General features: G+C 43.1%; 1 protein-coding gene across 8 annotated transcripts in view; it reads right to left on the reverse strand.

The window, feature by feature from the left end:
* ELAVL1 (ELAV like RNA binding protein 1) overlaps nt 1–25,632 on the reverse strand; it is a 96,013-nt gene that overhangs the window by 16,296 nt on the left and 54,085 nt on the right. For 4 of the 8 annotated variants that reach the window (XM_086947298.1, XM_086947294.1, XM_086947299.1 and 1 more), the window contains 3 exons: nt 20,518–20,621; nt 15,967–16,120; nt 5,830–6,055 (listed from right to left, as the gene is read on the reverse strand). In XM_086947298.1, coding sequence (XP_086803424.1) covers nt 5,830–6,055; nt 15,967–16,120; nt 20,518–20,621 — 484 coding nt within the window. Of the gene's footprint in view, nt 1–5,829; nt 6,056–15,966; nt 16,121–20,517; nt 20,637–25,632 lie in introns of all 8 variants that reach the window. The other 4 variants (XM_086947296.1, XM_086947292.1, XM_086947297.1 and 1 more) reach the window with 1 other exon arrangement.

The following is a 25,632-nucleotide window of genomic DNA, read 5'->3' on the forward strand; positions in this document are numbered from 1 at the left end:
ACAGGTCCTGTTGGAGGGACAACACACATTTAGAGTTGTCAATGTAAATGCCGCTTTTACAAGACACATTACTTTTGCAAACTCGATTGGATCAGACATCTCCCCCTCCCTTCAAGTGTGCATGCTTCTGGGCACCCCAGGGGACGGGGGGGATGTAAACTACTGAGTACAGACCTGCACAAAATTAAAAAAATACATGGGTTGATACAGGGGTGTTGTTTTTTGGCCGAGGAGTGGAGGCTAGCCATTGGAAGACCGAGGCGTCCGTCATTCTGTGAGGCGACTCGTGGGTGTTCCTGAGATTTTTTCTCATCCAGCCCCTTTGTGACGTTATTCCGGCGGTGGGCGGATGTTATTTTTTTTTTTCTCCTCCTGTTTTGGTCAGTTTCAAAGTGTCCTTTGCAGGAGTGGGCTGCGAGATTGAAGTTGCCAGGATGCGGTGGGCTGCGCGATTTCTTACCTTGCAGGTAAGCGGCATTTTTAATTATTTTATTTATCCAGTTTTTGCCCCCCCTCCCGTTGTCCGTGTGCCCGTTACCGCCCCCCTCCCGTTGTCCGTGTGCCCGTTCCCGCACCCCCATCCTGCTGTCCGTGCTTTTCCCGCCCCCTCTCCCGCTGTCAGTGCCTTTCCCGCCCCCCCTCCCGCTGTCCGTGCCTTTCCCGCCCCCCCTCCCGCTGTCCGTGCCTTTCCCACCCCCCCTCCCGCTGTCCGTGCCTTTCCCGCCTGTCTTGGTTTCTGTTGACCCCCCAATCTACCCCATGCAATCCCCGAATGTTTCCGCCTTCAGTGTTGTGAAGTACTAATGTAATGGGATGCTTGTTCTGACTATGTTGGGGCTGGTACGTCCGGCATCTGGGGCCGTCCTGGCCTTCTCCTCCATCCGCTGCTGTGGTCTGGTTCCTTTCCGCAATGTTATGGGGCTAAGCTCCCATCATACATCTGCCGGGCATACTTTTCTGTCCCCCACCCCCGGGCCCCCCCACTCCCCTATGCAGTACTGTCCTTTTTTCTTCTATTTGTGATTCCGCCGGGAGCACTCTTCTCACCGCTCTCCCCACTATCCTAAAAACAACGCTGTTCCTGCGTTCCTTAAAGACCCTATGTGGGTGTTCCCAGTTGGTATAAAATGCAGAAACCTGCTGTCTAATTGTGCGCACACGCTGTTACCGTTGACTGTCTGATTTGCTTCATTTGTGTATCTGTGCGCAATCTGTGTCGTCAAGGGCATTGGGCGAGCGAGTGGCTTTTCTTGCTGGGTTGCGACACATATGGGCCTTGTCGCTATCCTTTTTTTTTTGGCTCCTTATTCCTAATTCTAGTTCCAGCACGGGTGGCTTTTTACCAGGATGAGTTTTTGTGATTTCACTGCCTCAGTTTTATGGCAATTTGTTGAGGTTTTTGGAATTGATTAGGTGCCCCGTCTTCATTGGTTGTACTAGCGCCATGTTTTAGGTTGTGCTAGTTGTTGTATCTGCGCTGATGCTCAATCCAGTCCATGCGTGAGCGCTTGTAGTCCCAGTGCTGTGACAAGCTGCACCGATCTAATGCCAGCCGCCACCGTGCCACCGCCAGGAAATCGCAGCCTAATACCAGGAGCCAATCACTCACTGCATGTTCTACCGCAATTCTTTGTGGGTTCTCCGCTACTAAGCTTCCTCCATCCGCCTGGACTACTCCCTTGTTACAGTCAGTCAGCCTTGACTGTCTTTAACCTCTTCTCCTTTTGGCTGAGGTCTTTTAATAACCAATGTTTGAGCGCTTTAGGTTCACTTGGTCAACTTAAGTGCACCAGGACTACAACTCCCAGAATTCACTCTGTTCTTAAACTAAAACCCAGCAGCAGAGCGCTGTGTCCTCATTGACCGAATAATCTTGTAATCTTTTAATCAGGGTGATGTATAGCCTGGGGCTGCACATATCTACATAAAGTTCCTCGGGGAAGGCCTGGACAGGTGTGAAAACAAATTAGAGAGGAGGACAAGGCGCTGGTGTTAACTTTAATCCAGTCACTGCTCAATAGGGTGAAATTTACTCCAATCAGCTCAACAATAACAGGCACACGGAGTATTTGTCCATCTTTGCAAAATAGGTCCCTTTCATTTCTGCCAGCGCACACCAGTCCTTAATGTGTTGACTACTGTCAGCCAATTAGAAGCCACACGACTGTATCCCTGCACTATTATAATCACCTAACACTAAAATCTACACATAGCAAAGAAGGCCTCGTCAATGTAAACATTCTGGCACACAAGTCTCCATCCATACACGAACCAGCCCTATCCGGGGGGGTTCCCCGGGCCTCTCTGCTGCATACCGCACGTGCATCCTTCCATTTCTTTTTACAGCAGCGCCGATGGTTCAGCCCGGAGCCATCAAATCCAAATGTAATTTCTTTTTGTTAGGTCTCGCATTTGCGAAAGATTAAGCTATTGACATTGTAAATGACAATGCCATTTATTTATCTGTTTTCAAAACCAACACATAAATAAACAATTTGTCATTTGCAATGCCAATAGCTCTAACTTTGTCAAAGGCGAAACCGTTGCATTGTAAATGCTTGTTTCAAGCATGATGTCAAGGCCCCAAGGTGTTCAAATTTAAAGAGAACATTGATAAGGTGTTGATTGACTACTTGACAGAATCCGGATACCCTTAGCCATGCATGTCTATGTAGGGTGAAGCTGGGTGTTCACTTCCCTGGATTCAGTTTCATCTAAGGCACAACAGATGTTTGCGCTAGTCTTGCTCTCCTGACCCAACTCACTACTTCTTTTGCGTTATAAGCCCCTGGAAGACGCTTGAGAGGAGCCCTACCGCTTTGACTATAGGCCATTGTGTTGCTGCTCCCACAGCAACATCCTTTCTAGCATCAATCTTCTGACTCATCAAGAAGGGGGTGAATCTCTTGTGCCTTGTGCAAACACTGATTTCCGTGCTGTGTGTATAAATAATGGTTCAGAAGGAACAAAACTGAAGAAGGCTTAGAGGAGCAGCTGTGCCTGGGGCTCCAGATGCTCTGGCACAGGTGGGCGTAAGCCTTTAACTCCAGTCGGGAGGCAGATCCTGGGAGTCCCCTTGGAAACAGATGTGAACCACAGCAGACTCTCCCCAAAATCAGGACAGGCTGCCTGGGCCGCCTGCATCGCGCTGCTAGCAGTCCCAACCCAGAGGAAAGCAGCATGGCAATAGAATAGCAGAAAGGTGGGGCCTCCTTGGATATCAGGCACCAGCAGGCATCGTCCCATATTTCCAGTTGGGGGGGGGGGGGGTAAGGACCTAGGTTGCCCTGGCGAAGTCAGGGAGTGTTTGGCTGTTTCTGGTGCCGCTCCCTCCTGACCCTTTCCTGTGGGGCCCAGAGGGTCTTGAGGAGGTGAGCGTCAGCCCCATGCTCCAATCAGGAGGCCCCTCACACACACACACACACACCTGGGACTGCCAGTTACGGAGAGAGATTCCCATGCTGCCAGCTATGATGGCCCAGACCGACTTCTATCCTGCAAGCGATCCAAGACCTGCAATCCTTTCTAGAGGGGTACATTGGGGGGGGGGGGGGGGGGGGGGGGGGGGTGAAGGTTGATGTGTTGTTGCTGCGGCAGCATGAATCTTATTTCGACTACTGAAGGCACCCTCCACATGCCTTCCACTGTGGTCTCAGGTCTCCAAATAACAGTGCGCCAAATTGAGCTTTGTGCCGAGTAGAGTTGCCCAAGGCGCAATAATATCAGAATAGTTTGGATCCTGGAGGGTGTAGAGTGCTCATGCCTGACCCAATTTGGGACCAAGTGGTTTACCGCGTAGATATGGATACCGAAGGGGGAATTGTCGCCATGCTTCGTGGTGGAGAGGGCGCGCAGGTCTGTGGGGCAAAGCTGGGTGTGCCAACTCCACCAGTAAGTCCTCGTATCACTGACAAAATCCTTATCGCCTCTCTGCTGCAGAAGTCCTTGGTTTGTGAGTCTGCCTGGGTTATGATCTCTCTGGGCTAAACCCTTATGGTCAAACAACAGCGACAATTTGGAGGTCAAGTGGAAACTAAGTGCACATTAAATCCAATGCATGCTCTATTTTCCAACACGGTTGAAGGACATCTTCCAAAACAAATTGGTGTTCCTCGAGACACCTCAAGTGGCTTGGTCTTGGCTGAAGTAGCGATCATCCTTCTGGCGGGAGCCACCTTCTTTGCACACCCATCGGGGTGGGCCAGAACAGGGCAGGAGTTGGGGACAGCTGCTGCGCTGGGCCCCCGGTACATGGGAATCTCTGGGCCCCCGGTACATGCCGCTCAATCCGGCTTCATGCGAGAGTGCCACAAAGCACAACATCAAGCGTCTGCATAATGCCCAGGCTTCCGCTGGAAGATTTCCAGGTGCAAATGCACTTCTTTTGGTCAATTTCGACAAGGAGTATGAGTCTGTGCGGTGGGACTATTTGTTCTGCTTACTGCACAGAACTGTAAGTCGGTCCCAAATTTGTCAATAGGCACTACTACTGTGAGTTGATCTCCAGGCGAGGGTTAGGGTGGGAGGCTTGTTGTCCACCCCATTTCAGCTTCATAGGGGTACGAGGCTGGGTTGCCCATCGCACTTCTGTTCGCAATAGCGATTGAACCTTTGGCAGGGTGGCTCCCTGGTCAGGGGATTTGAGTGGGCCCTGGTATCTCGGATAGGATCGCACAGTTGTGGACGATGTCCTCATAATTCTTGATGATCCACAAGAGTCCAGGCCCTTGTGCTCTAGATACTGGGAGCCTTCAGGCCTGTATGCGGCTTAGTCAAAGCCAAGTCCTCCATTTAACCGAGCGTGCCCCCACCCGCCTCCATCAGCGCTTAGTTGGGTGGACGGCATACTTTTCTTTTGGGTGGGCTTCCAATATCTGGGCGTGTATGTACCGATAGCCCTCATTGAGCCTGGGCATGCAATATCCAACCTCACTTGGAACAAGTGTCATTAGGACTTTGGGTTTTGGGAGACACTGCAGCTCTCCCTATTCGGATGCGCAACTACATACAACATGACAGGTCCCTCATGGGCGGAGATGAAAAAAGCACAATTAAATAGTAACCTAATGAAAATCTGGCTCAACATTGAATTCTGCGTCGGAAAGAGGTGCACCGACAACAGACCTTCCTTTGAAAAATAACATGTCTTAACACTTAGCTTATGTGCAAATGACCAATTTTTAATCAGCAGGCTTTAAAATAGTTCCCATATATTTTCAGCCCAGACAACCCAAGAAATAATCTGACAGAAGCAACAAAGAAAGAAGTTGACTTTATGGAGAAAATAAACAGATGCACTAAGGTAGCTGCAGCACTAGTAAGCCTGGTGAAATCTTGATAGTAGCATAAAAAATACTCAATTTCAGATTTCAACCAGAGTTCTTCCTTAAAACAATGTGCTGTGAAAATCTGCAAGCCGGCTTGCTGGAATGTGATTATGGATAGGTCTTCAGTGGCTGGATTTCAATATATGAAAGCAGTGCATTCTTAACTTACTGAGCAATTTCGCCACCTATTGTATAAAATGTGTGTTTAATTTTGACAAAAGTACCAGTGATTCTGAGCCTGCCACTAGATAATTTATAAAAAATTTGATGTGGTAAGTTTATGGTTTATGAACTGAACATGTCCATAATGGCTAACATAGGATCCAGCAGAAATTAAAGTTCCAGCAACTACATAGTTTCGTAAAGATGTGCAATATCTTCATTTCAACAACCAAAACTTCAGAAGTACAATCTGTGTACACTACTAAAATTCCAAAGCAGCAACATTTCTACCTTGAATTTTATTCTCTTGGGTCTACTGTTTCTCACAATTTAAACATACCTGAACCTTTGGGCCTGGTGATGAACCGGGCCTCCAAATCTTCTAGCTGGTGACTGGTATAGCTGAGAAAGAAGTGCCATGTTCTTATTCTGATTGGGATTCGCTGCAAACTTCACAGTAATAGGTTCTGATGCGCCAGGTGGCTTATGACCATTGTAAGTCGAAATTGCTTCTTCCGCTTCACCCCTTTTGTCAAATCTGATAAAAGCTACCCCTCTGGATGAACCTGTTATTAGAGATAAGAGCAGGTAAGGGTCCATGAGCAAAGTAATGTACTAAAATCAAGTTACATGCATACTGAAATGCCTGCTCTCTCATATCTAAATATATTGGTTGTAGAACATCTTGGAAACCTCAAAACGCACTTTAGCATACACACCTTCGTAATGTAACCTTACCCTCTATTTACAATACAAATACTGCCTCTTCAGAGAATAGAAGTTAGACTAGAGCAGAGTACAGAGGGTTGCTACAATTCTGTTGGGAAAGTCTGAGGCAAGACAATCATGAAGAGGCTTTGTAAAGTGTTAAGCACTGAACATGAAGAACTATCCGTATGAAAGGGTAATAAACTACCATGACAAACCAAATACCAAGAGCACACAAATAAACATAGATGTGGAGTACAGCTCATTTTCGGCATTCACGTTTGAAAGATCCCCCAAAAACATCAGCAGTTATGGTATACAACAGACTATTTTTATTGAAGAATCCAAATTAAACAAACCACACAGAGAATTTAAGAGTGGATACAGTGACTGGTGATCTTAAAAAAAAGACCTCTGGTAATCTTTAAAATTCAAATTTACTTCCCAGAGAACATGTCATTTTTTTTACAGCAGTGTCGTAGGGTTGGGTGTAAACATCCAGTCTTGTATCAAGATGGCTACCTCTAACAGGATGCATAGAAACAGTGGTTTAAGAGACAGGTGATATGTCCCATGATTACGTCTTGATGCTTCAGTTTTTCAATTTTTCTACGAGGTAAAGTCTGCATGGTAGATGAAAGAACTGCAGAAGTACGTTTTTAGCTATGGGCTAAACCGACAAATTTTCTTCTAGCCTAAGGGCAAGACACCGGGAAATTATGCCATGGAAGGTGAATCTGAGGCAAACTAGCACCCAAAATTAAAAAAAATAATAATAAAAAAAGATGTACTGTGAAGGAACCCTGCCTCATGTTATTGACATGATATACTGCAACCCCTTTTTCATCAGCATATTTCTATCAAATGAAGAAATGTTAGTCTCTGCAAAAAATTCCACATTTAATATCACCTATCTGCACACAACAGAGAACATAGGAGAGTTAATTCCAAGTACATTATCAAAGTCCTTGTAGAAAAGTAAAACGGTTCTAAAAAATGACTTCTTTAGGCATGCTTCAGTTAGCATAACTGGGCTGCACCAGGCTACATTGGCAGTCATACACAAAATGCTTCAGAAAATGCATGTTTATTTAAGGCGTTTTAGCATTTCATGCGCACGGGTCTCTTCAGAAAATCAATAGAAATACAGCTTCAGCATGGTCTCTGTGCTTACGTAATGTATAATTTGTTCTGCTGGAGGAAGGATGTGTGCCTGCTAAAACTTCAATTTACCAATCTGTTGGTAGTTGTACCAATCTATTGTATTCCTGTGTTTCATAATGTAGGACTATCTCCTTAATTAAATATGTACAGCTATGACCATAAGATGCTTTAAGTAGGGGTTTCTAGTGGTGTTGTACTACCTGATAGATGTATTGGCTGTCATGAATTAAACACTTAATCCAACCATTATTATAAGTAATGCTATTCAATGAATGAGTGAGTCTTTTGTTCTTCAAACATTATAAAAGGTTTTTGGGGAATAGTCAATTTTTAGTTCATTTTGCTACTACTTGGGAGATCAAGAAGCAGTGATTTTCTGGGTTTTTATTTACAGGGCCTTTTTTGCCAGACTGCTAGCTAACACTTGATTCATTCACCAACTACTTTTTTTTCTGTAATGATACATTTTTAAATAAAATATAAGAGGCTAACTTTAGAATCTTGTCATTTGCAGATATTAATAATAGCCTTGGACTAAGTCTACGAGAGACTAAGTCCCATACATGCCTAATGACCCTTTAATGTCCTAAACTGTTAACATCCTCAATGCCTAAGAGAGATGGATATTTGGATATTTTTTGGAGGGGTATTTATAAAGCGCAGCGTTCGCTCCGGAAGGAGCATCATGGCGCTATAAGTCCTTGATACCAGATCACAGAGAGGTATGGGGGGGGGCTAGATTGAAGCTTTGGTCCAGTCATCAGAAAGATTAAAAATCCAAGTTTTGAGGAGTTTCCTAAAGGGTTTCTCGAGCGTCTGAAGTCTGAGATGTCTTGGCATGCTGTTCCAGGCTCTAATAGCCAGGGTACTAAGGGTTTTACCGCCTTTAGATTTCAGGTTGAACTTGGCAGAGGTCATGAAGTTTTCTTGTGAGGATCGGAGGGAACGACTCAGGTTGTAGTGAGGGAAGCGTCTGGTGAGATAAGAGGGGCCTGATTTGTTAAATGCTCGGAAGGCGACGGTGAGAATCTTGAAGAGTATTCTCTTGTGCAGGGGGAGCCAATGTAGGGTTTATAGGGCTGCGGAGATAGAAGATTTACGTGGAAGTTTTAGAACAAGGCGGGCGGCAGTGTGTAAAACACTTTGAAGTTTCGAAAGAGTGGACTTCTTGGTCCCTGCCAGAAGGCCGTTACAGTAGTCCACTCGTGAGAGAATGAGGGCCACTGTAACTGTCTTTCTGGAGTCGAGGGGGAGAAAATCAAAGAATTTTCGCAAGGATTTGATTATGCCGAAGCATTTTCCTGCTACGGACGCGACGTGGTGATCGAATGAAAGGTCGGAACCAAAAAGGACTCCGAGGTTTCTGGCAGAGGTGACCGTCTGAGGGGGAGCTACAGAGTTGTCAGGCCACCACAAGGCAGGGCAGAATGAGGCATTCTTTCCAATGGGGAGGATCTCAGTTTTATTTGAGTTGCAGCGGAGGTGGTTAGCGTCCATCCATTGGAAAACTGCAGTTAGGCAGTGTTTGAGGTTGAGCTCTGCCTTGTTGGAATGGTCGTCAAGGGGGATGATAAGCTGGGTATCATCGGCATAAGAAGTTACGGTTATGCCGAATGATTCTATCAAGGTGAGAAGAGGGATAAGATAAATGTTGAAGAGGAGGGGGCTTAGGATAGACCCCTGAGGGACTCCGGAGGACACCTTTTTCTCGCTGGATTGGAAGGAACCAAGGGTGACGGTTCGGGACCTATCGCTGAGAAAAGATCTAATCCATGATAGAGCTGAGTTGGAAATGCCGATGTCAATAAGTCTGTTGATCAGGATGGAGTGGGAAATGGTATCGAAAGCTGCCGTGAGGTCAAGAAGGATCAGAATCGCCTTCTTCCTTTGATCTTGTAAGGTTTTAATGATGTCGGTCAGTTCGATTAGGGCGGTTTCCGTTGAATGTTTGGACCGGAACCCGGATTGCTGGGGATGAAGTAAGTTGCGGGATTCCAGAAAGGTCTTGAGCTCTTTGTGGACTAGCTGTTCTGTTATTTTACCCAGAGCGGGTAGCAGGGTGATAGGGCGGAGGTTGGTCAAGTCCGTTGGGGAGACAAAGATGCCATAGTAGGTAGTAAGTCCTTTATTACTGACAGAGGGGTAGGTCAAAGATCAAAGCAGTTCCAACTCATCTATTCCAGTTTCTCCTCCATTTGCTTTCTGCTCTCCCAAGACAGTCTTATCTTGTCTTTTCTTAAGGATTTATGAAAACCAAGAGACCAATAATGTCACTACTAAAGACTAAGGCAAATGCATTATAAAGGTGCAGAAACCACTTATTGCACATTCATTGTTTGCTTTGCGATAAATATCTGCGTGTTAATTGTGGTCCATGAGGATTTGGAAAGGAGCCAGGGAAGAAGAGGCTGGTATTTACCAGTAACACGAGGCAAATGGTGAAGTAAGCACCAAAAGCCACATGTAATTCCCCAAAAGCTAGTGACCTGCAATAATTAGAGCACCCACAGAAAACTGAACACTTCAGTGATTATTTTAATTAGATAAAATAATGGGCAAGTCCTACTGAGAACCTAAGAGGAATTGGTCTATCGAGAGGGAATGGAGGGGAGCACCTTTCAGTACCTTGCAGTTTAAACAAATAGTTTCTTATCCGTCGGTGTAGTTTTGCAGCTTGAAGACTTTCTAGATTCACTATGCTGTGCATTATTCCGCAATCTAGTGGTCGGGTATGGAATTGTCTTTTTCCGTGGCCCAGGTATACGTCGACATACCACCGTTTAGTGTCCTTTGTGACGTAGAAGTGCTTCCTCCGGAAGCTCCCACCTTTGTCTCCATCTTCTGCTTCTTTTTTCTTGTGTTATTCTTGTTTTGCCTTTTATTTTCCAAAGTCTTTTCCATTTTTAATCCCTTTCCTCCAGTCTCATCTTTCTGGCAGAGGAGGGTGGGTTCACTAGTGAATCCAGAGAGTCTTCAAGATGCAAAAATATACCGAAAGCTAAGAAACTATATACGTTTTGCAGCGTGAATCTTTCTGGATTCACTATGCTGCGCATAGACTTTGTAGCGGTTTGTCCATATTGTGGTGGCTGGGTGGAAGATGAGCACTGGTTACTTAATGTGTTGTAAGACCTTCTGTCCCACTTGTGCTTCTTTGTTCATTTGGTTATCTACACAGTAGTGCTTAGTGAACGTGTGCCCTGAAGACCATGTTGCAGCTTGGCAAATGTCTTGAATTGGAGTGTTTGCTAGAAGCGCAATCGTTGCTCCTTTCTTCCTTGTTGAGTGAGCATAAGCTGCTCCTTGTAACAGATGCCCTGCTTGTTTGTGGCATAGTTGTATGGTTTATGTAATCTACAGTGCAATGGTATTTTTGGTAACTTGTCATCCCAAAAAACTGCTGGCGAAGGAAACCGAGTTGCTTTGTCTTTCTGCACTCCTTTGTCCTTTCCATATAGTGCATCACAGCCCTCCTGACTTCCAGTGTGTGCAGCGCACTAAACTGTTGGTAAACTAGGTATCTAACCTTCATACCAAACTCTTACTCTTAACTTGCATCAGGGTCCAAGGTATCACCATGGAGGAAATTCCAATTTTGGGTGAAGGGCAGTAACTGCAGAATCACATATGAAGTGCTACAGCATAGCCAAGCACCTCATTTTCGTTAACTTTCTTAGATGTCAAGATAAAAAAAATATATATAACATGAAAGGTGCATATACCATTAATAAAAAGGAGCTCAAAATTGGCAACAATAGGGTAGGTGCCGTATGCAAAGGAAATATCTGGTTTTTGACATGGAGGTAGCAAGCATTCCAGCTGGCCCTTGCCCTTTTCAGAGTCAAGCTTTGAAAGATATGCCGTCAACTATATTCTCTCATGGTTTTTAGAGTATATCTGCTCATTCCCAGAGAAAGATTAGACTGCACAACCACAACAAAGGACGGCTAATGGGGGTGACCGGAGTACTCCTTGGAATTCAGCTTTGGAAGAATAGCCAAGGCCTCATATTAAGAAACATGTTAACAGAGGAGTTTGAGTAGACATTAATGTACAGTAGTCCATTTTCAAATAAAGAAACATAAATGAAGCTTCATTCTATGACAGCACAATAGCCTCACTTCAACATTGGATCTTTAATTCACACTGCAGTAAAACCACAATGAAGGTATATTAACAGGAACACCTATCTCTGTAAGGTAATGCTGACAAGAAGTCCATGGGCCCTGGTTTCGTCAGCAAAGGTGCGACAAACCATTAACAATGAATGCTTTAATATATTGCCTTCCATGGCTAGATTTTGAAAACTTTTAAAGAAGACTACTTCTACAATAAAATGTAATACCTCTGAATGTCTTTAGTATCACTTGTTCATTGAGATGAAAATCAAACAATCTTTAGTATCAATCTCAGATTGGTGAGCACAATCACTTTTGTAAATATAAAATTTCATAAAAGGGTCTTTAAACAAAGACCAGTATTTTGCCACAGTACAGCTGAAAAACACAATGTACCGACTATCCAAGATAAACTTCATGCCAATCCTATGAAAGGGTTTAAAGAAATTTTCTTCAGTCTGCTTAGAATTGTATTCAGCTCCTATTTAGTTACTAGAAGTCTAAAAGCTAGGAAAATCCTAAATTAACAAGTTACTTACCTTTGGCAAAAAAATAATTGGTGGACACAGTATCTACAGGCGGAATTCTCATCTTTTGAAAATCTCAATTTGAAGCATTCAACAGAAACTTATCTTGACAGCTCTCCCACAGACAAGGGAGCCACAATGCACACGAGTACCTTAAAGGCAAACAGATGAAACCACCATGCCAAAGGCAATTACAGATTCTAAACTACAAATATATACTGGGAGGTGGGAGTTCAGTGAGGAATCCGCAGGTAGATATTGTATCCAGAAGAAAAAGCGTTACCGAAGGCAACTAACTTGTTCTTCTGATGGACACATCTTGCAGATTACTCACCTTTTGAATAGAATCCCCAAGCAGTCTTGCAACTGGAGGGGACGGCCTAGTACAAAAAAATCTTGCAGCCTTACAGATGTCAACTACAGGGACCGGGGTCGGAGGGGGGTAGAACCTTCCCCTGCGAGCGGAGGTCTGCCCTGTGAGCGAGACAGAGCATAGAACACAGGGAGAGGTGAAGGTCTGTATATAACAACCATAGCGACTAACCCAGGGAAATTACTATGACTTGGGCACGGCCAAGGCGATTCTTCCTCATAACCAGAGGAATCAAGGAACTGGAAAATGCGAAGAACTACTTCCAGATGGAGACGCCACTCGTGATCGGCTGAAAATTATCAGACTGTCCGCATGCACATTTAGCACTCTGGTCAAGTGATTTTCTACAATACAAATCTGAGCCCAGGACATGAGTCGTAGAACTTCTCTGCAGAGTGAATATAATCCTATCCTCCTTGTTTATGTACCACATTGAAGTCGTAATGTCTTAAGACCTGCACTGACTGCAAATGGGAGGAAGGCCTTGAGAGTCCGATGTAGCACCAGCACCAGCAACTGCAACAGATTGATACGACATAATCGTTCCTCTGGAGACCAAAGTTCTTTGATCTCCAGATCCCCAGATGAGCTCCCAACCCTAGAGTGGAAGCATCCATTTTAACGTTGGTCGCTGGAGAAGGGAGAAACAGCTATCCTTGAGACAGATTGCCTGACACAACCCACCATAAAAGATCTGATGCAGTGTCTCTGGAGATCTTGACTCCTTGAGATCCCCTTTGTGCTGAAACCACTGCTTGCAGAGGCACCACTGGAAGGCCCTCATGTGCCAGCATACATGGGTGACCAACAGAATGCAGGAGGCTAACCAAACCTAGCACACACCAAAACTTCAGGATTGGAATCATAGCTCCCTTCTGAAAGATCAGAATACTAGCCTGAATATCCAGAATCCTCTGAGGGGAGGCTCGATTCACTGTAGTGTACAGTACTGCCCCATATAAACACAGTGCGCTGTGAGGGCTCTAGGTGGGATCTGGGCTTGTTGAAGGAAAACTCTAGGTTGAACAACCACTGAGTTGGCAACTGCAAGTGATGCACCAGGGACTTGGCTTTGATCAACCAATCGTACAGGTAAGGGAAATACTGGCACTCCCCACCTTCTGAGATACGCTGCATCCACTGCCATCACCTACATGAAGACTAGAGATGTGGAAGTAAGACCAAATGGAAGGGCCAGGTTTAGGAACAGATGCCAACGACCGTCCTTTTTGGGAATCAGAAAATAAAAGAACCAGCATCCCTGACCCAGTTTCTGTTCGTGAACGAAATCCACTGAACCCTTTTGAAGCAAGGATTGGACCTCCTGAAGGAGGGGCAGAAGATGGTGTTCGAATAAGAAACTTTGTTCGAGCAGAAAGGGTGGGGGAAATTCCTGGCAGGGTAAGGCGTTCCCCTTTTCTACAATATTTAATACCCACTGTTCCGATGTTATGGATTTCCACTGTTGATATTGGCAAACCCATCCTCCCACTGGTAAAGCATGCACTAGGATGGGAAAACTAGAGCCGCTTTCATGTGATGTTCGCAGACGAGGGGGAAGGGAGACTCCTCAGCTGTCTACTTCTGTAATGCCCCCTATAACTTCTATAGAGGGGATTGGATGATTGCCTGGTACGGCTACTTTCCACAAAAGGAGAAGTTCCTGCCAAAACCACAGAACCTCCTTAAGTGTATGTAATACTTGGGCAGAGACTGAAGGGCCAAAGATCTAGTTGTTGCCTTGCTATCTTTATATGTTGTCATAAATCAAAGAGGGGGAGAATTAAACCCCAAATTCTTGAAACCAGAGTCTCAGGAATATGGTCTTGGAGACCCTCAACCACACATTCACAGTCTGTGGTGTATATGATCTCCACTTAATGTGGTTTGGTGGATAGTGTCATCATTGGGTCTGTCCCTTGAGTGTCCAGTTTTCTAAGTGACAGCAAAAACTCCACCAGGAGGGAGACAGGATGTTGACATTGGTGGGTAAATTAAAATCATCTCCTATCCTGTAGGTAAATGTTGAGGGAGGAAAATAAGGATAAGACTAAAAACAGGACGGTGTTATGTGGACGGGTCAGTGATGCAGGGAAACTAGTGGTCGGGTCGACATGTTTCGGCTTGGAACTGCCCATGTGGATCTATGGCCTTTGTCAGGACTGGAAGCAGGGAGACCTTACACTTTAGGACTACTTTGTTAGTTGTGCAGATAGGTGGGCCAACTCATCCGTCTTCGTCAACAGCACACTTTGCTCAAGACAGAATATGGCGCCATCTATGGCCTATAACTAGGAGGAAATTAGAAGATAAAAATGAATATTAACAGTTATGTATGGCTGAAAGCCAACTCATCTAGTGAGATACTAATACAAACTATAAGTAATGATATCACTGTTAATGGTATAGTGGTACTGGAAAAACATGCATGAGTGGGGGAAAAGGCTGTTAGTCCAAGGCTAAAGGACAAAGCGACTCAACCTCTATGTTTGGGATCAGTGTATAGTAACATCTCTTATTCTGGACTGCACACACCTTAAATATCTTATCGGTGAAGGACATTACATAGAAAGATAGTGAGTTTTTAGGTAAGGTCTCCCCAGACCATTCTAAGATTTGGGTAGAGATAGACAAGCAGCAGCTCTGTGAAGGACAGTTTTAAGCCAAGTGTAATTGACAGGATTTGTACTTGAACACTCAGTGGATCTTATTTATATATTGCCAAGTTTAACTTTACTCTCCCTAACTTACCTGCAAGCTAACACACGTGTCCTTAATCCTCCATTCCATGATTTAATTTGAATGTCTGCTTAAAGTAATAACCCATTTTTTTTTATCAGACATTGCCTATGTTTTTTAAAAACAGACCGTAGTTTCTCTCCTGCCCAAAATAAGGCAATGTGCTAGCAGACTTGAAAATTTAGTGAGGTCAGAAAACAGATCGAAGAAGTAAGAGCAGGATTTTGATGGGATACTGTTTAGCAAGAGCCAAGTTCGAAAATCTGTTGTATTGTGGCATTTGAGAATGTGGTGTTCAGGGTTCTGGAAGACAGCTGGCTGATGTTTCTCACGAAGGATGTTGGATGTTTCTCACGGAGGATGCAGGATACTAAAGGACATTGTTTACAGGCCTCACAGGTATTTATTAAGGCATATTGCTATCTGAAGATTACTTTGGTACTCCCAGATGTGTGACAAGCAAGGAGTCAAAAAAGTGAATCTTTAAAAGAGCCAATGCAGATAACGTCCTTCAAAATACTTCTAAAGTGTTAATCAAACTTGTGTTAATTTTATCTGTTTTGTGTACACATTTTTAAGCTTTATATAGAAAAAAATTAATTTAATTCAGGAGAGACCTCGTTGCAAGTACAGTATACTGCTCTTAATAGATCATAAAGCAATGTATTGGTAATCTATTACTTTTAATCATGATCATGATGGGAAGCACACTTCCTCAATTCATATATAATATATCAATACAGTACTCTGAAGTGAAGATTTCCTAGAGTGACGTGCCAAAAAACTCTACTTCATAGTTAAAAACTGCTACTATGCCATTTTCCAAATTAACAGTTTTATGAGCTTACCTGTGGCTTGATCTACAAGAACACGAGAGTTAATTATACGCCCAAATTGTGAAAACATGTCTTCCACATCCTTCTGTGTCATCGTCCTTGGAAGGCCACTAATGTACAAGTTGGCATCTTTGATATTTTCTGAACTGGGACGGGCAAATGACACCTTGAAAATAAAGTTTCAAATAAAAACTGCAAAACTAACTTGCAAAGATAACATTACATGCATGATTTGGATTTTATTAATACCATCTTTTTATTTCTACATTTTGCACAATTTCTGGGCAATGTGCGACCCTCATTGCACACAACTGCTATTTCCCACTTCTCATTTAGTGAGGGCTTTACATAGAATGTTAAGGGGCCATTTCAGTGAGTCAAAAAACAGCAGGCACCTTCAACGTAAAGCAATGCACTGCTGAGGTACATTTTCTAAAGATCGGGCTTATATGTAAGATTTCTGTAACCATGTTCTGATGTGGGTTTTAAAACTGGGTACTTGTGTACCACAGTTATCATCAATGCTAAGATTTTAAAAACTATTTATAGGTCTTTCGTTTCAATTAATCCCAGCAGTTTTCCAATGTGCTATTTTTCTTCTTAAACATTTTTCCAGTTTCATCCTAGAATTTGAGAAAAATACGAGCAGCAGCTTTTGGCAGCCTACAGTGCTTGAGCTACAAACTCTAGCTCCTCATGGACAGGATTCTATCCATTAGCAAATATGCCAGTTACTTTTAAATATAGTTTTGTATGTTACTCTTATAGACTGACTTTCTGGCCATAATTCAGCCACTCAGTAGTTGGTTTTGGAAGGGTATGTATTTTTTTCCCCTATGGGCAGCGACTAGGGTGAAGTCATATGGTTCATTAAGACTATGACCGGAACAAGACTTCCCTTAAAACGTTTTTGCATCTTCTCCCACCATCACCAAGTTGGAGAGTCACATTCTAATCTAAAAGCTTCAAGTTACAAACCATATTCATAAGTAACTGGTTTCGTTTGCAGTATGAAATCTCTTCTAAATTCACATGCTTGCAGAGATTATGAATGGTATCATCCGCCTTGGAGGAGTCTAATGAGTGACTTGTGCTAGATAACTTTACAACGGTCTGGCCTACTATGAAGTGGTTTTTGCTGGAAAGTCTACTCAATGTTTTGAGTTTGGTAGAAGTGTAATTTGTCGATCATGATGCATCATTACGAAGGTCTCATTGACATGGTCAATAAAAGCCAATATCAAATCTTTCTTCACGTAGCATAAGCCTTTAGTTAAATTTCCATTTTGCAACCGTACCTTTGTTATCTGGAGACCTGAAGTCGGGCCCAGTGGGGACGGGGCAACGGAAAAACTGCATTTATAAAATTTCCAACAATGAAGTGCACTACAAGGCTGATGCTTCTAATACAGTGAATCAGGGTACACCTTGAAACTATGGTCCTTTGTTTTCAGAATAATCTTTCACTAACTATTTCTACAACTTAAGTGCAAAGAACTTGTGCTCTGTTTAGAAGGCTTCTGGAAGAAGTCAGTTGACTGACTGATATACGCAAACACGTCACAATGTTAGGTAAGACGCATAAATGTTCTTACAATTTGATCAAGTTAAGCACATTGAGATTCACAAAGTCAAAATTCTGCTAATTCTCCAAGCACTCATTAAATCAGTTGAAGTATAGCACCAGTGAACAATACATTATAAAAGGAGTGCAGCAAACCAGTCCTAGCTAAATGAAACCCCTATTGGGCTACCGTTAATTCCTAGCAAGAGACTGAGGTGCCCATGACCATGGCTGCAAATACAACGCAAGTAGTTCACAATTTTGTGCACAACAGGCTTAAAATGCTTTGTTAAAGGATTTCCGGAGCCTGTTCTATAAAGGTGAGCTGGATTCAGATTTAGCATGTCACTTCATATGGATAGTAGACATGCCTTGAAACAATCCGCTGAGACATGTAACACTGCTTAGCTCTAGGTCTGTTCTGCTAAAGGAGTATGACACACCAGCCCTCCTGAACTGCTATTACATACAACTGGTGATTAAAATGTACAATGATGTGCTGCACTATTTGGATCAGAGAGCAGAACTGGCTATGTAGGTTCTTAAATCTGAGTGAGCTACAAGTCTCCGAAATGGAATACGGAGGTTGCAATCAGATTCGCATGTCAAATTCAGTATTCTGCATTAGAAAGCATGACACTGGGCCACAAGAGGAGATTGTGATCCAGTCCAGTCTACACTTATGGTTTAGTATGTCTGACATTCATGCAAAGGTTTCTTTAAAGACAATAAAAATCAAAACGCCTAATGGATGGAACAGTGTTTTCAGCATTAAAGAAAACATGGGATACTGAACCTACTTAAGAAATGACTGGCATCAGTCTGCAAATGGGAAAAGCAGAACTTAAGGTGCCTATGCCCAGTCCCACAAACTGCACATTGGTCTAGAGATCAATTAATATTGTTCCCAATTTGTAGAATAACTCGGATGTGACTAACCCAACATCGTCTGAAGGAAAGTCAGGATGTATGCCCTAAAAAAAAACATCAGCGCACATTTAACTGGTTAACTTAAAACTGTAAAACTCCTGAAGATCCTGTGAAATTGTATTAAAGATATGGGTATTATCCTCGTTCAAAGTGACCAGGATTCTTTTTGACTGACAAAATATTTTTTCCATTTGGATTCATTTGTTCAGATGCCTCAAAAAAGAGATGGTCTTTGAGATCTCATTACTTTTTGCCCCACAGCTCTGATAATGCAACACATCTATAAAGCATTTTAACAACATAATCTAAAGTGGTTCCTGCAAAAGTATTAAGTCTTTATTTTGACCCTTGACCTCAAAGAAAATGCCAACGCTGATAATTATCAAATAAATGAGACAGGCGGAGGTCTGTTATAAGCAGCCGTGTGGTGGCGGCAATTGTTGGTCTTCGGGAAGCCCATGTAGCATCTGTTTTCTAGAAGGCCCACATTCCAATAACATTTATGTAAGATGGATCTTACTTAGACCCGAAGAATTTGCAGTGGTAGTCATTAACATTAGTATCATTTGTCAAGCGGCATTTGACATTGAGGTTTGCTCAGAAAAAGGCTAACACCACATAAAAGCTGGGTCTATTTCAGTGAAGACAGCTTTGCCAATGCATGCCCAAACATTTATTTGTGGCACTATCATGTGGCATACTTGAGTGGTATGATCATATACAATACATGCAGGGATTGCATATAGTTCGTGTTGGAGCAACATAAGCATTAGTCTCAACTCTAATCTTTAGGAAGAACTTTACCAATTTCGGCAGGCGTTTTGGAAGGTCAAGGTAACCACACCCATGTTGTGAACATTATTGAAAAGACGCTTTGCCTGTACAAATCCGTTAACACTTGAATGAGGGTTTTGTACTGAGCTGGAGCAAAGTTGGCAGCGGCGCTTCCTTCAACATTTGTGGTTTGTGCCCATGAAATGTATGCCATAGGGGAGTAATGGGTATACTTTTACAGTCATGTTTACACACACACACACATACACACCACTGACATGGTTACCTTAAGACATGATGAGACCCTATTGTTGACATGTACTGTTACTAATTGACAAGATGAAAGTGAATAAAAGCTCTTTAAATAAAAAAAACACAGATGGTTACAGAATCATACCGCCGGTGGTTTAGGCACTAAACACTCACTACACTAGTAAACGATTAAGATTCAGCAGAATCAATTTCTTGTACACGGTGATTAAGGTTAACCTAAACTCTGTCCCAATTTTTTCCCTTGCTGGTTAAAACTGTTGGCAGAGATCAGAGTATGGAGAAAGAATTTGCATAAGCAAACATCTTTTTTTAGATACAATGGATGCCTTCAAACTTTGTTAATAATGCTGGGCAGCATATACACTAAAAAGGCATACCCTGCTTCTACATGGAACTCGATACTTTTATAGAAAAGGCTGGATAGCCTTATAAATACACTTCATAATCAAAAGGTTGACTGGAAATACTGTACACAGCTTATGCATTATGTAAAGTGCATTAGCAGAGCAAGCATGGAAAAAGGGGTGTGTAATTCTAATATTTGGGATGACTTCCTGGAAGGGTATACTTAAGAACTGAACAGCACTGCTCATGAGCCAGAGGATGTGTCAGAGTTGGTGCCAAAGACGGAGGACCTCTAGAGTACCCAAAAGAAGGGGTGTGGAACTGGTGCGAGTGGCTCAACTTTCATTTTGTTGTGGATTAAAGATTTTTTTTAACACGGCCCTTCCTGTCCTGTCTGCAGATCCAGGTATTTAACCACTCTGAGTGGATGGTAGAGAATAACAGAGGTCCAGTAGTAGAAGGATGGTTGAGAATACAGCCTATCAAAACTTCACTACTTGCACCACCACGGATGTTAGAAAATAAAATAAAATCAGACTCAAGAATGACCACTTAGTTTTGAAAAAACGAAAAGCAAGATGTAAGAAAACAATCTACATTATTCATAATTTTTTTATGAATCAGAATGGAACAAAGCATTTGCACATTTTATAAACAAAATTTGCGTCACTGGTTACCTTTATTGTCTTTGACTGAAGTCTCAAGCCATTCAAGGTGTTAATTGCTCTTTCAGCATCTTTTGCATGAAGATAGTTCACAAAGCCATAGCCAAGGCTGTGCCCTGTAGGGGGGAAATCTACGAATTAATAGATTAATAGATTGGCAAAAATTGTCCACCTACTGTTGCAGAATTGTAGGACTAACATGCACATCTTTGTACTAAAGGTGAATGCAGTATAGATATTCAAGGCATCGTTTTGTGTAAATCTATGTATCAAGTCAAGACAAAATGGTACTTAAAGCACAGAAAAACGTTTCTTTGCCATCTACATATAAATATATGAAAGGTTTAAAAACCCTCTGATGCATGTATGTAGCAAATAAGGGCAGTTTTAAAGCCCCTCAAAGACATGGATTAGGTACAGCACTCACAATAGTACATGTCCAAGCAAAACAATGCTTACTCCGGGCACAGCAGCCTAAATCTAAAAGTAAACATAACAAAACAAGAAAGAAAAATGTAGTAAAGTAAAATATCAATGAGCAAATTAAAGGAGCAGGACATTGTCCAATGTAAACTGACTCCAGGCCACAAGAAGATTAATATCTAGTTATGTAAGTGGTGTGTATAGACATGAGGCACTGCTTATACAAATAGCCACATACCAAATGAAAATGAATTAAACCTTGCCTACTTCAGGGCACTTACTTGAAAGGTAAAGCCACCTCTAAGGGCAGATGCACCACGTAAAACAAGCAAGAGCGTAGAACAGCAATGCAAAGACAAGCATTGGCATAGCCAATAGGTCTCGCCTTTAGGGCCTTACAAGTCTTTAGACAGATGTGCCTTTGTTAATTTCTTTAAGCTGTGTTGTAGAGCATTGTGAATGTTGTGCAGCATGTTTAAAAGTTAAAATAAAAAAGTGTTATAACCTTTTTTGTCACCCTATATATAACCAATAAAACATTATATACAACTGAACTACCCTAATAAAAACAGAACACAAATAATGTGTTCCCGTTTTTGTTCATGGCAAATGGCAAAATAATAAAGTAATACTATCACAGAATGTGCTGCATAATTTGCCTTTTCTTGCCACATAATTTACTTAACCCTGCTGCATAATTTGGCCCTCTCCTGCCGCATAATTCCAGTGGCCCTGCCTATGAGGTTCTCAGTGCGATATACTTTTCAGTCATTTGACAAAGTCTTTAAACAATGAAAACAGAACAATCAGGGAATCTTGGTAGCTGACCATTGGAAAGAGTAAAAGCCCTCACTCCCGCAAGAAACTAAAGAAAAGAAAAAAATTAAAACGCCATAGGTTTGCCATAGGTTTTTGGGGCCGAGACAAACAGTTCATTGCAGTATTCAATTGGCTGTCAATAAATATTTCTTTCACATGACGTTCCAAATAAACCATAAAATATGAAAAAATACGAGTAGCACATGTCTTATGGTCCAATAAAGGCATTGCCATGTTCTGGTCATCTTTGGCATTTGTTAAGTCACAAAAAATCTGGGTCCGAGGAAATTAATGAACGATGATGAACCAGTGAATGACCAGGTGTCTCTTCTCACTAGAAAGAGAGAGGCAAAAAAGAGGGTGATGGGAGAGAAGAGAAGGCGAGAGACAAGACAGAGGCACAGGCAGCTGGAGAGAGCGAGGAGGAAGAGACAGTGATAGGGGACAGAAAGTAAGATGGAGAGAATTGATTAGAAAGACGGGAACGATTAAAGCAAAATGAGCAAGTGCGCAAAAAACAGCATGAGGCTAGATTTACCATCAGCGCACAGACTCGACGCAGATTCGTATGCACAGTGCTGTTTGCCTGAAATACCTGTTCAGATAACAGTGTCCCCAAATGGCCCTCATGGTTCCTGCATTTCGCTGCCCAGACTGCAGTCAGAGACCCGTGGTTTCCTTGCTCTTACTAAGGTATGTGACGTGGGTCTTTACGGCACTGGTAGCAAACGTGTGTCTGCGTGCACCACACTTACAATGAGACCTCGGGCGGCGCATTTTTGGCTGTAGGGACCAGTTCTGTGAAAGGGGAGGGCCCGGGCCTTTGTTTGGTAACACACTGGGGAACTGTAGGGGGACAGTGGATGACAATGGGGGAATGCCACTAACAGCCGCGAGGTGTTCGGTATACACGCTTGAAAGTGATTAGCAATGGATGCCCCCTGGAGAAATGTGTGGCATCGGGTAGTGTATACATAGCAGCAGGGCACAGACGAACCTACTCACAGCTTTTCCTCAAGTGCTCAAGTTCAAACGGCCGACCTTGTTCCTTCGGATAATGAATATCACAACAAGTGCAGATTGCAGCCACATCAAAGCGTGACAGTGTGGTCATAGTTGGAAACAGATGGTGTCAGGAATGCAGTAGGCACAGTGCAGGCCGCTACTCGCTCCCGAGCTCCCTAGGCCAGGGGAGAGAGAAGGCGGGGCATGCACCCGCCTTTGGCCAATTGCGTGCGGTCTGTCTTTCTTAGAAAGACGCACGCAAAAGCCAATAGCGTTTGAGCGTTTGAGCAACAAAACGCTCGTGCGTGTGGTCCGAGTTGAAAGTGATAAATAGAAGCCTTGCAGAGCAGCGCATGCGCGCTGGCTCAGCAGAGACCTGAAAAATCTAACCAAAGAGGTGCATTGAAAAAGTCAGATTTTGTATTCCAGGAAGTCCTCAGGGCAAACGTGGAAGAAGAAAGTGACTGACAAACTAGCCTACATAATACCTGAAGATAGGAACTGTTGAAAAATCACAACTGTATGGTGTTCCAGACAATGAATGTTAGTCGGTAAATAATACCCGAGATTCAGTTATTCGCTGTATCAGAAGTCTTTATAGTTCATTGTAGGCTAAAGTTAATTTCTCATGAGTAAGACGGCGGCTCCGTCTAGCATGTATGCCCTCTTCAGTTTCTCAACCACAGCCAGCAGGATGGAACACTGACTGGACAAGGAATGGGATAGTAGAAAAAACGGTCATACACAGTGTATGTGTCAGAATAAGAGTTCAATCATAAGACCTTTAAGGAAAACATGACTTCTTTGTAACAATCGGTCTGGGGCTTGAAGTGTTGCAGAATAACTTTAAAAAAAGTAAATTAGTTGATTGCCAGCCCAATAACCATTACATCAACTCACATGTATGCAATCTCTACGTGTAGCATTCCCTTCATTGGGGGTGGATATTGCCTTCCTACACATGTGTATACATATAACAGTAAATGATGTAAAGCATTTGGTGGTAAGCACCCATAACTGCAGATCTTTTGACTACTTTACCAACATAAAATAGAACCAGGTGCATGAACAGGTTCATTTACATATGTCCCTAATCACCTTCATCACTGTACTGAGTTATTCTATCATATGCTACACATCACAGCTGTCCCATATGCATTCTCTCAGGCACTACACAACGATTTTTTGGAATGGCAGTAATGGCCACCTTATGTAAAATGTAAATTGTAAATGGAAATTGATACTTGTATAGCGCACTACTCACCCGCAAGGGTCTCAAGGCGCTTGTACGAATACCGCTGTGGAACCCATCCTTGCTTTCCCTGTGAGGTGTCCACTCCTGGGCACCCCCAAGGTGGAGGCCAGGCATCCTTAGCATTGTGGGGGCCGTTGTGGAGATTAAGCAAGCTATTACTCCATGATTGGAATAGGCACCGAGGCGAGAATTATCAGGTCTGTGGAATTTTGAGCCCAAGACCCGCCGAGGCGGGGAATTGAACCCTGGTCCCGGGCTAGACCTCTGCATCAGGGTCTGCCGCTCTAATCATTGAGTCACACTTCACCTTTACACTCCGCTATTAACAGACATGCCATACCGACTTCCCATTCTACAATAAATCCACTCGCAAAAACTCCATATCTGCAAATACCTGCCTTTATTTCATTCATGCATGGTGGTTTACCATAGCAGTTTGCTTCAAGTGTCAGTAAATATGTGACACATGACCGTATTGGGGTTCTGCCACCAAGTATTTAATTTAGTTTAAATTTCTGAAATAGGCAATTTCGGCAAGTCCTTAATCCACATAATTAAATTAGGTGACCTTAAGGTCTTCCACAACATGACTATATGCATTTTAATCAGTACCAACGGTAAGTCCACATGCATGTTAACCGGCTTGTCTTTTTTGATTTGTCCACGAATCCTAGCAAACACCAATGGGTCACCCACTATTATTTTCACTTTTACTATACCTTTAGACCACTGCTATAGCATATGATAAAAGTCTTAAGAATTAAAACCCCGGAAGTTAATACATGCATCTTCAAACGTGTGACCTATACGCTTTGGGGTAAGATAGGTCTGGTGTATACATAATTCAACAGAGTACATTTAAGTCTTGGTTTATCTACAACTCCTATATATGCACTGTTTGGCAGATGCCCATTGCCCGTCAATTCCTCCACCAACCTTTTCAGATCCTCTAGTCCAAATGCTTATGTTGTGGATATGCTGCTAATGCTGCGTACAATAATGTCACCGCCTTTTTACCACTGCGACAAGTAAGAGGAGCAGCGCGTGGACTCTTGCCCCAAAGTTATGTTGTATAGAAGTCATGGCGTTATACATGAAAATGGCCGGTGGCGAACCCTTAAAACTCTTTAGAAAACTTTTTGGGGGAATTGTAGTAGTATTCTGCATTCATACAAGTTCCCCACTGTCGTCACTCCTACCTCCTCCCAGATTCTCTTGTCTTGTACGGCAACCAGTGTTCTAATGTATACCAAGGACCACAATGGCATCGTTGAAGTCAAAGGGCACTGCCGCAATTTTGGCTTAATGTACCACTTTCAACAACACTTGACAATGTCAGCTAACTCGTCCAACATGTAGGATACAGAATGTAACCCCCCCCCCCCCATCACTGGCCAATGGTGTTGTGCAGCCGCCTAGTATAACTCATAACCTGGGGCATAACTTACATAGGGGCATGACCCTTTCTCAGAACTTCCCTCTTCCGCCCTGAGCTAGATATAAGTTTGGATACGGTAATTTCGTTTTTTAAAAAGCCTGTAGCAGGGGCGGATTGGCAAGGCGGGCATTCGGGAATGGGCCGAAGGGCCGGTGCCTCAGTGCCCTCTGTGGGCCGTTTTTTTTCT

Source organism: Lissotriton vulgaris, chromosome 12 (assembly GCF_964263255.1).
Source record: "Lissotriton vulgaris chromosome 12, aLisVul1.2, whole genome shotgun sequence".
Taxonomy (NCBI): Eukaryota; Metazoa; Chordata; class Amphibia; order Caudata; family Salamandridae; genus Lissotriton; species Lissotriton vulgaris.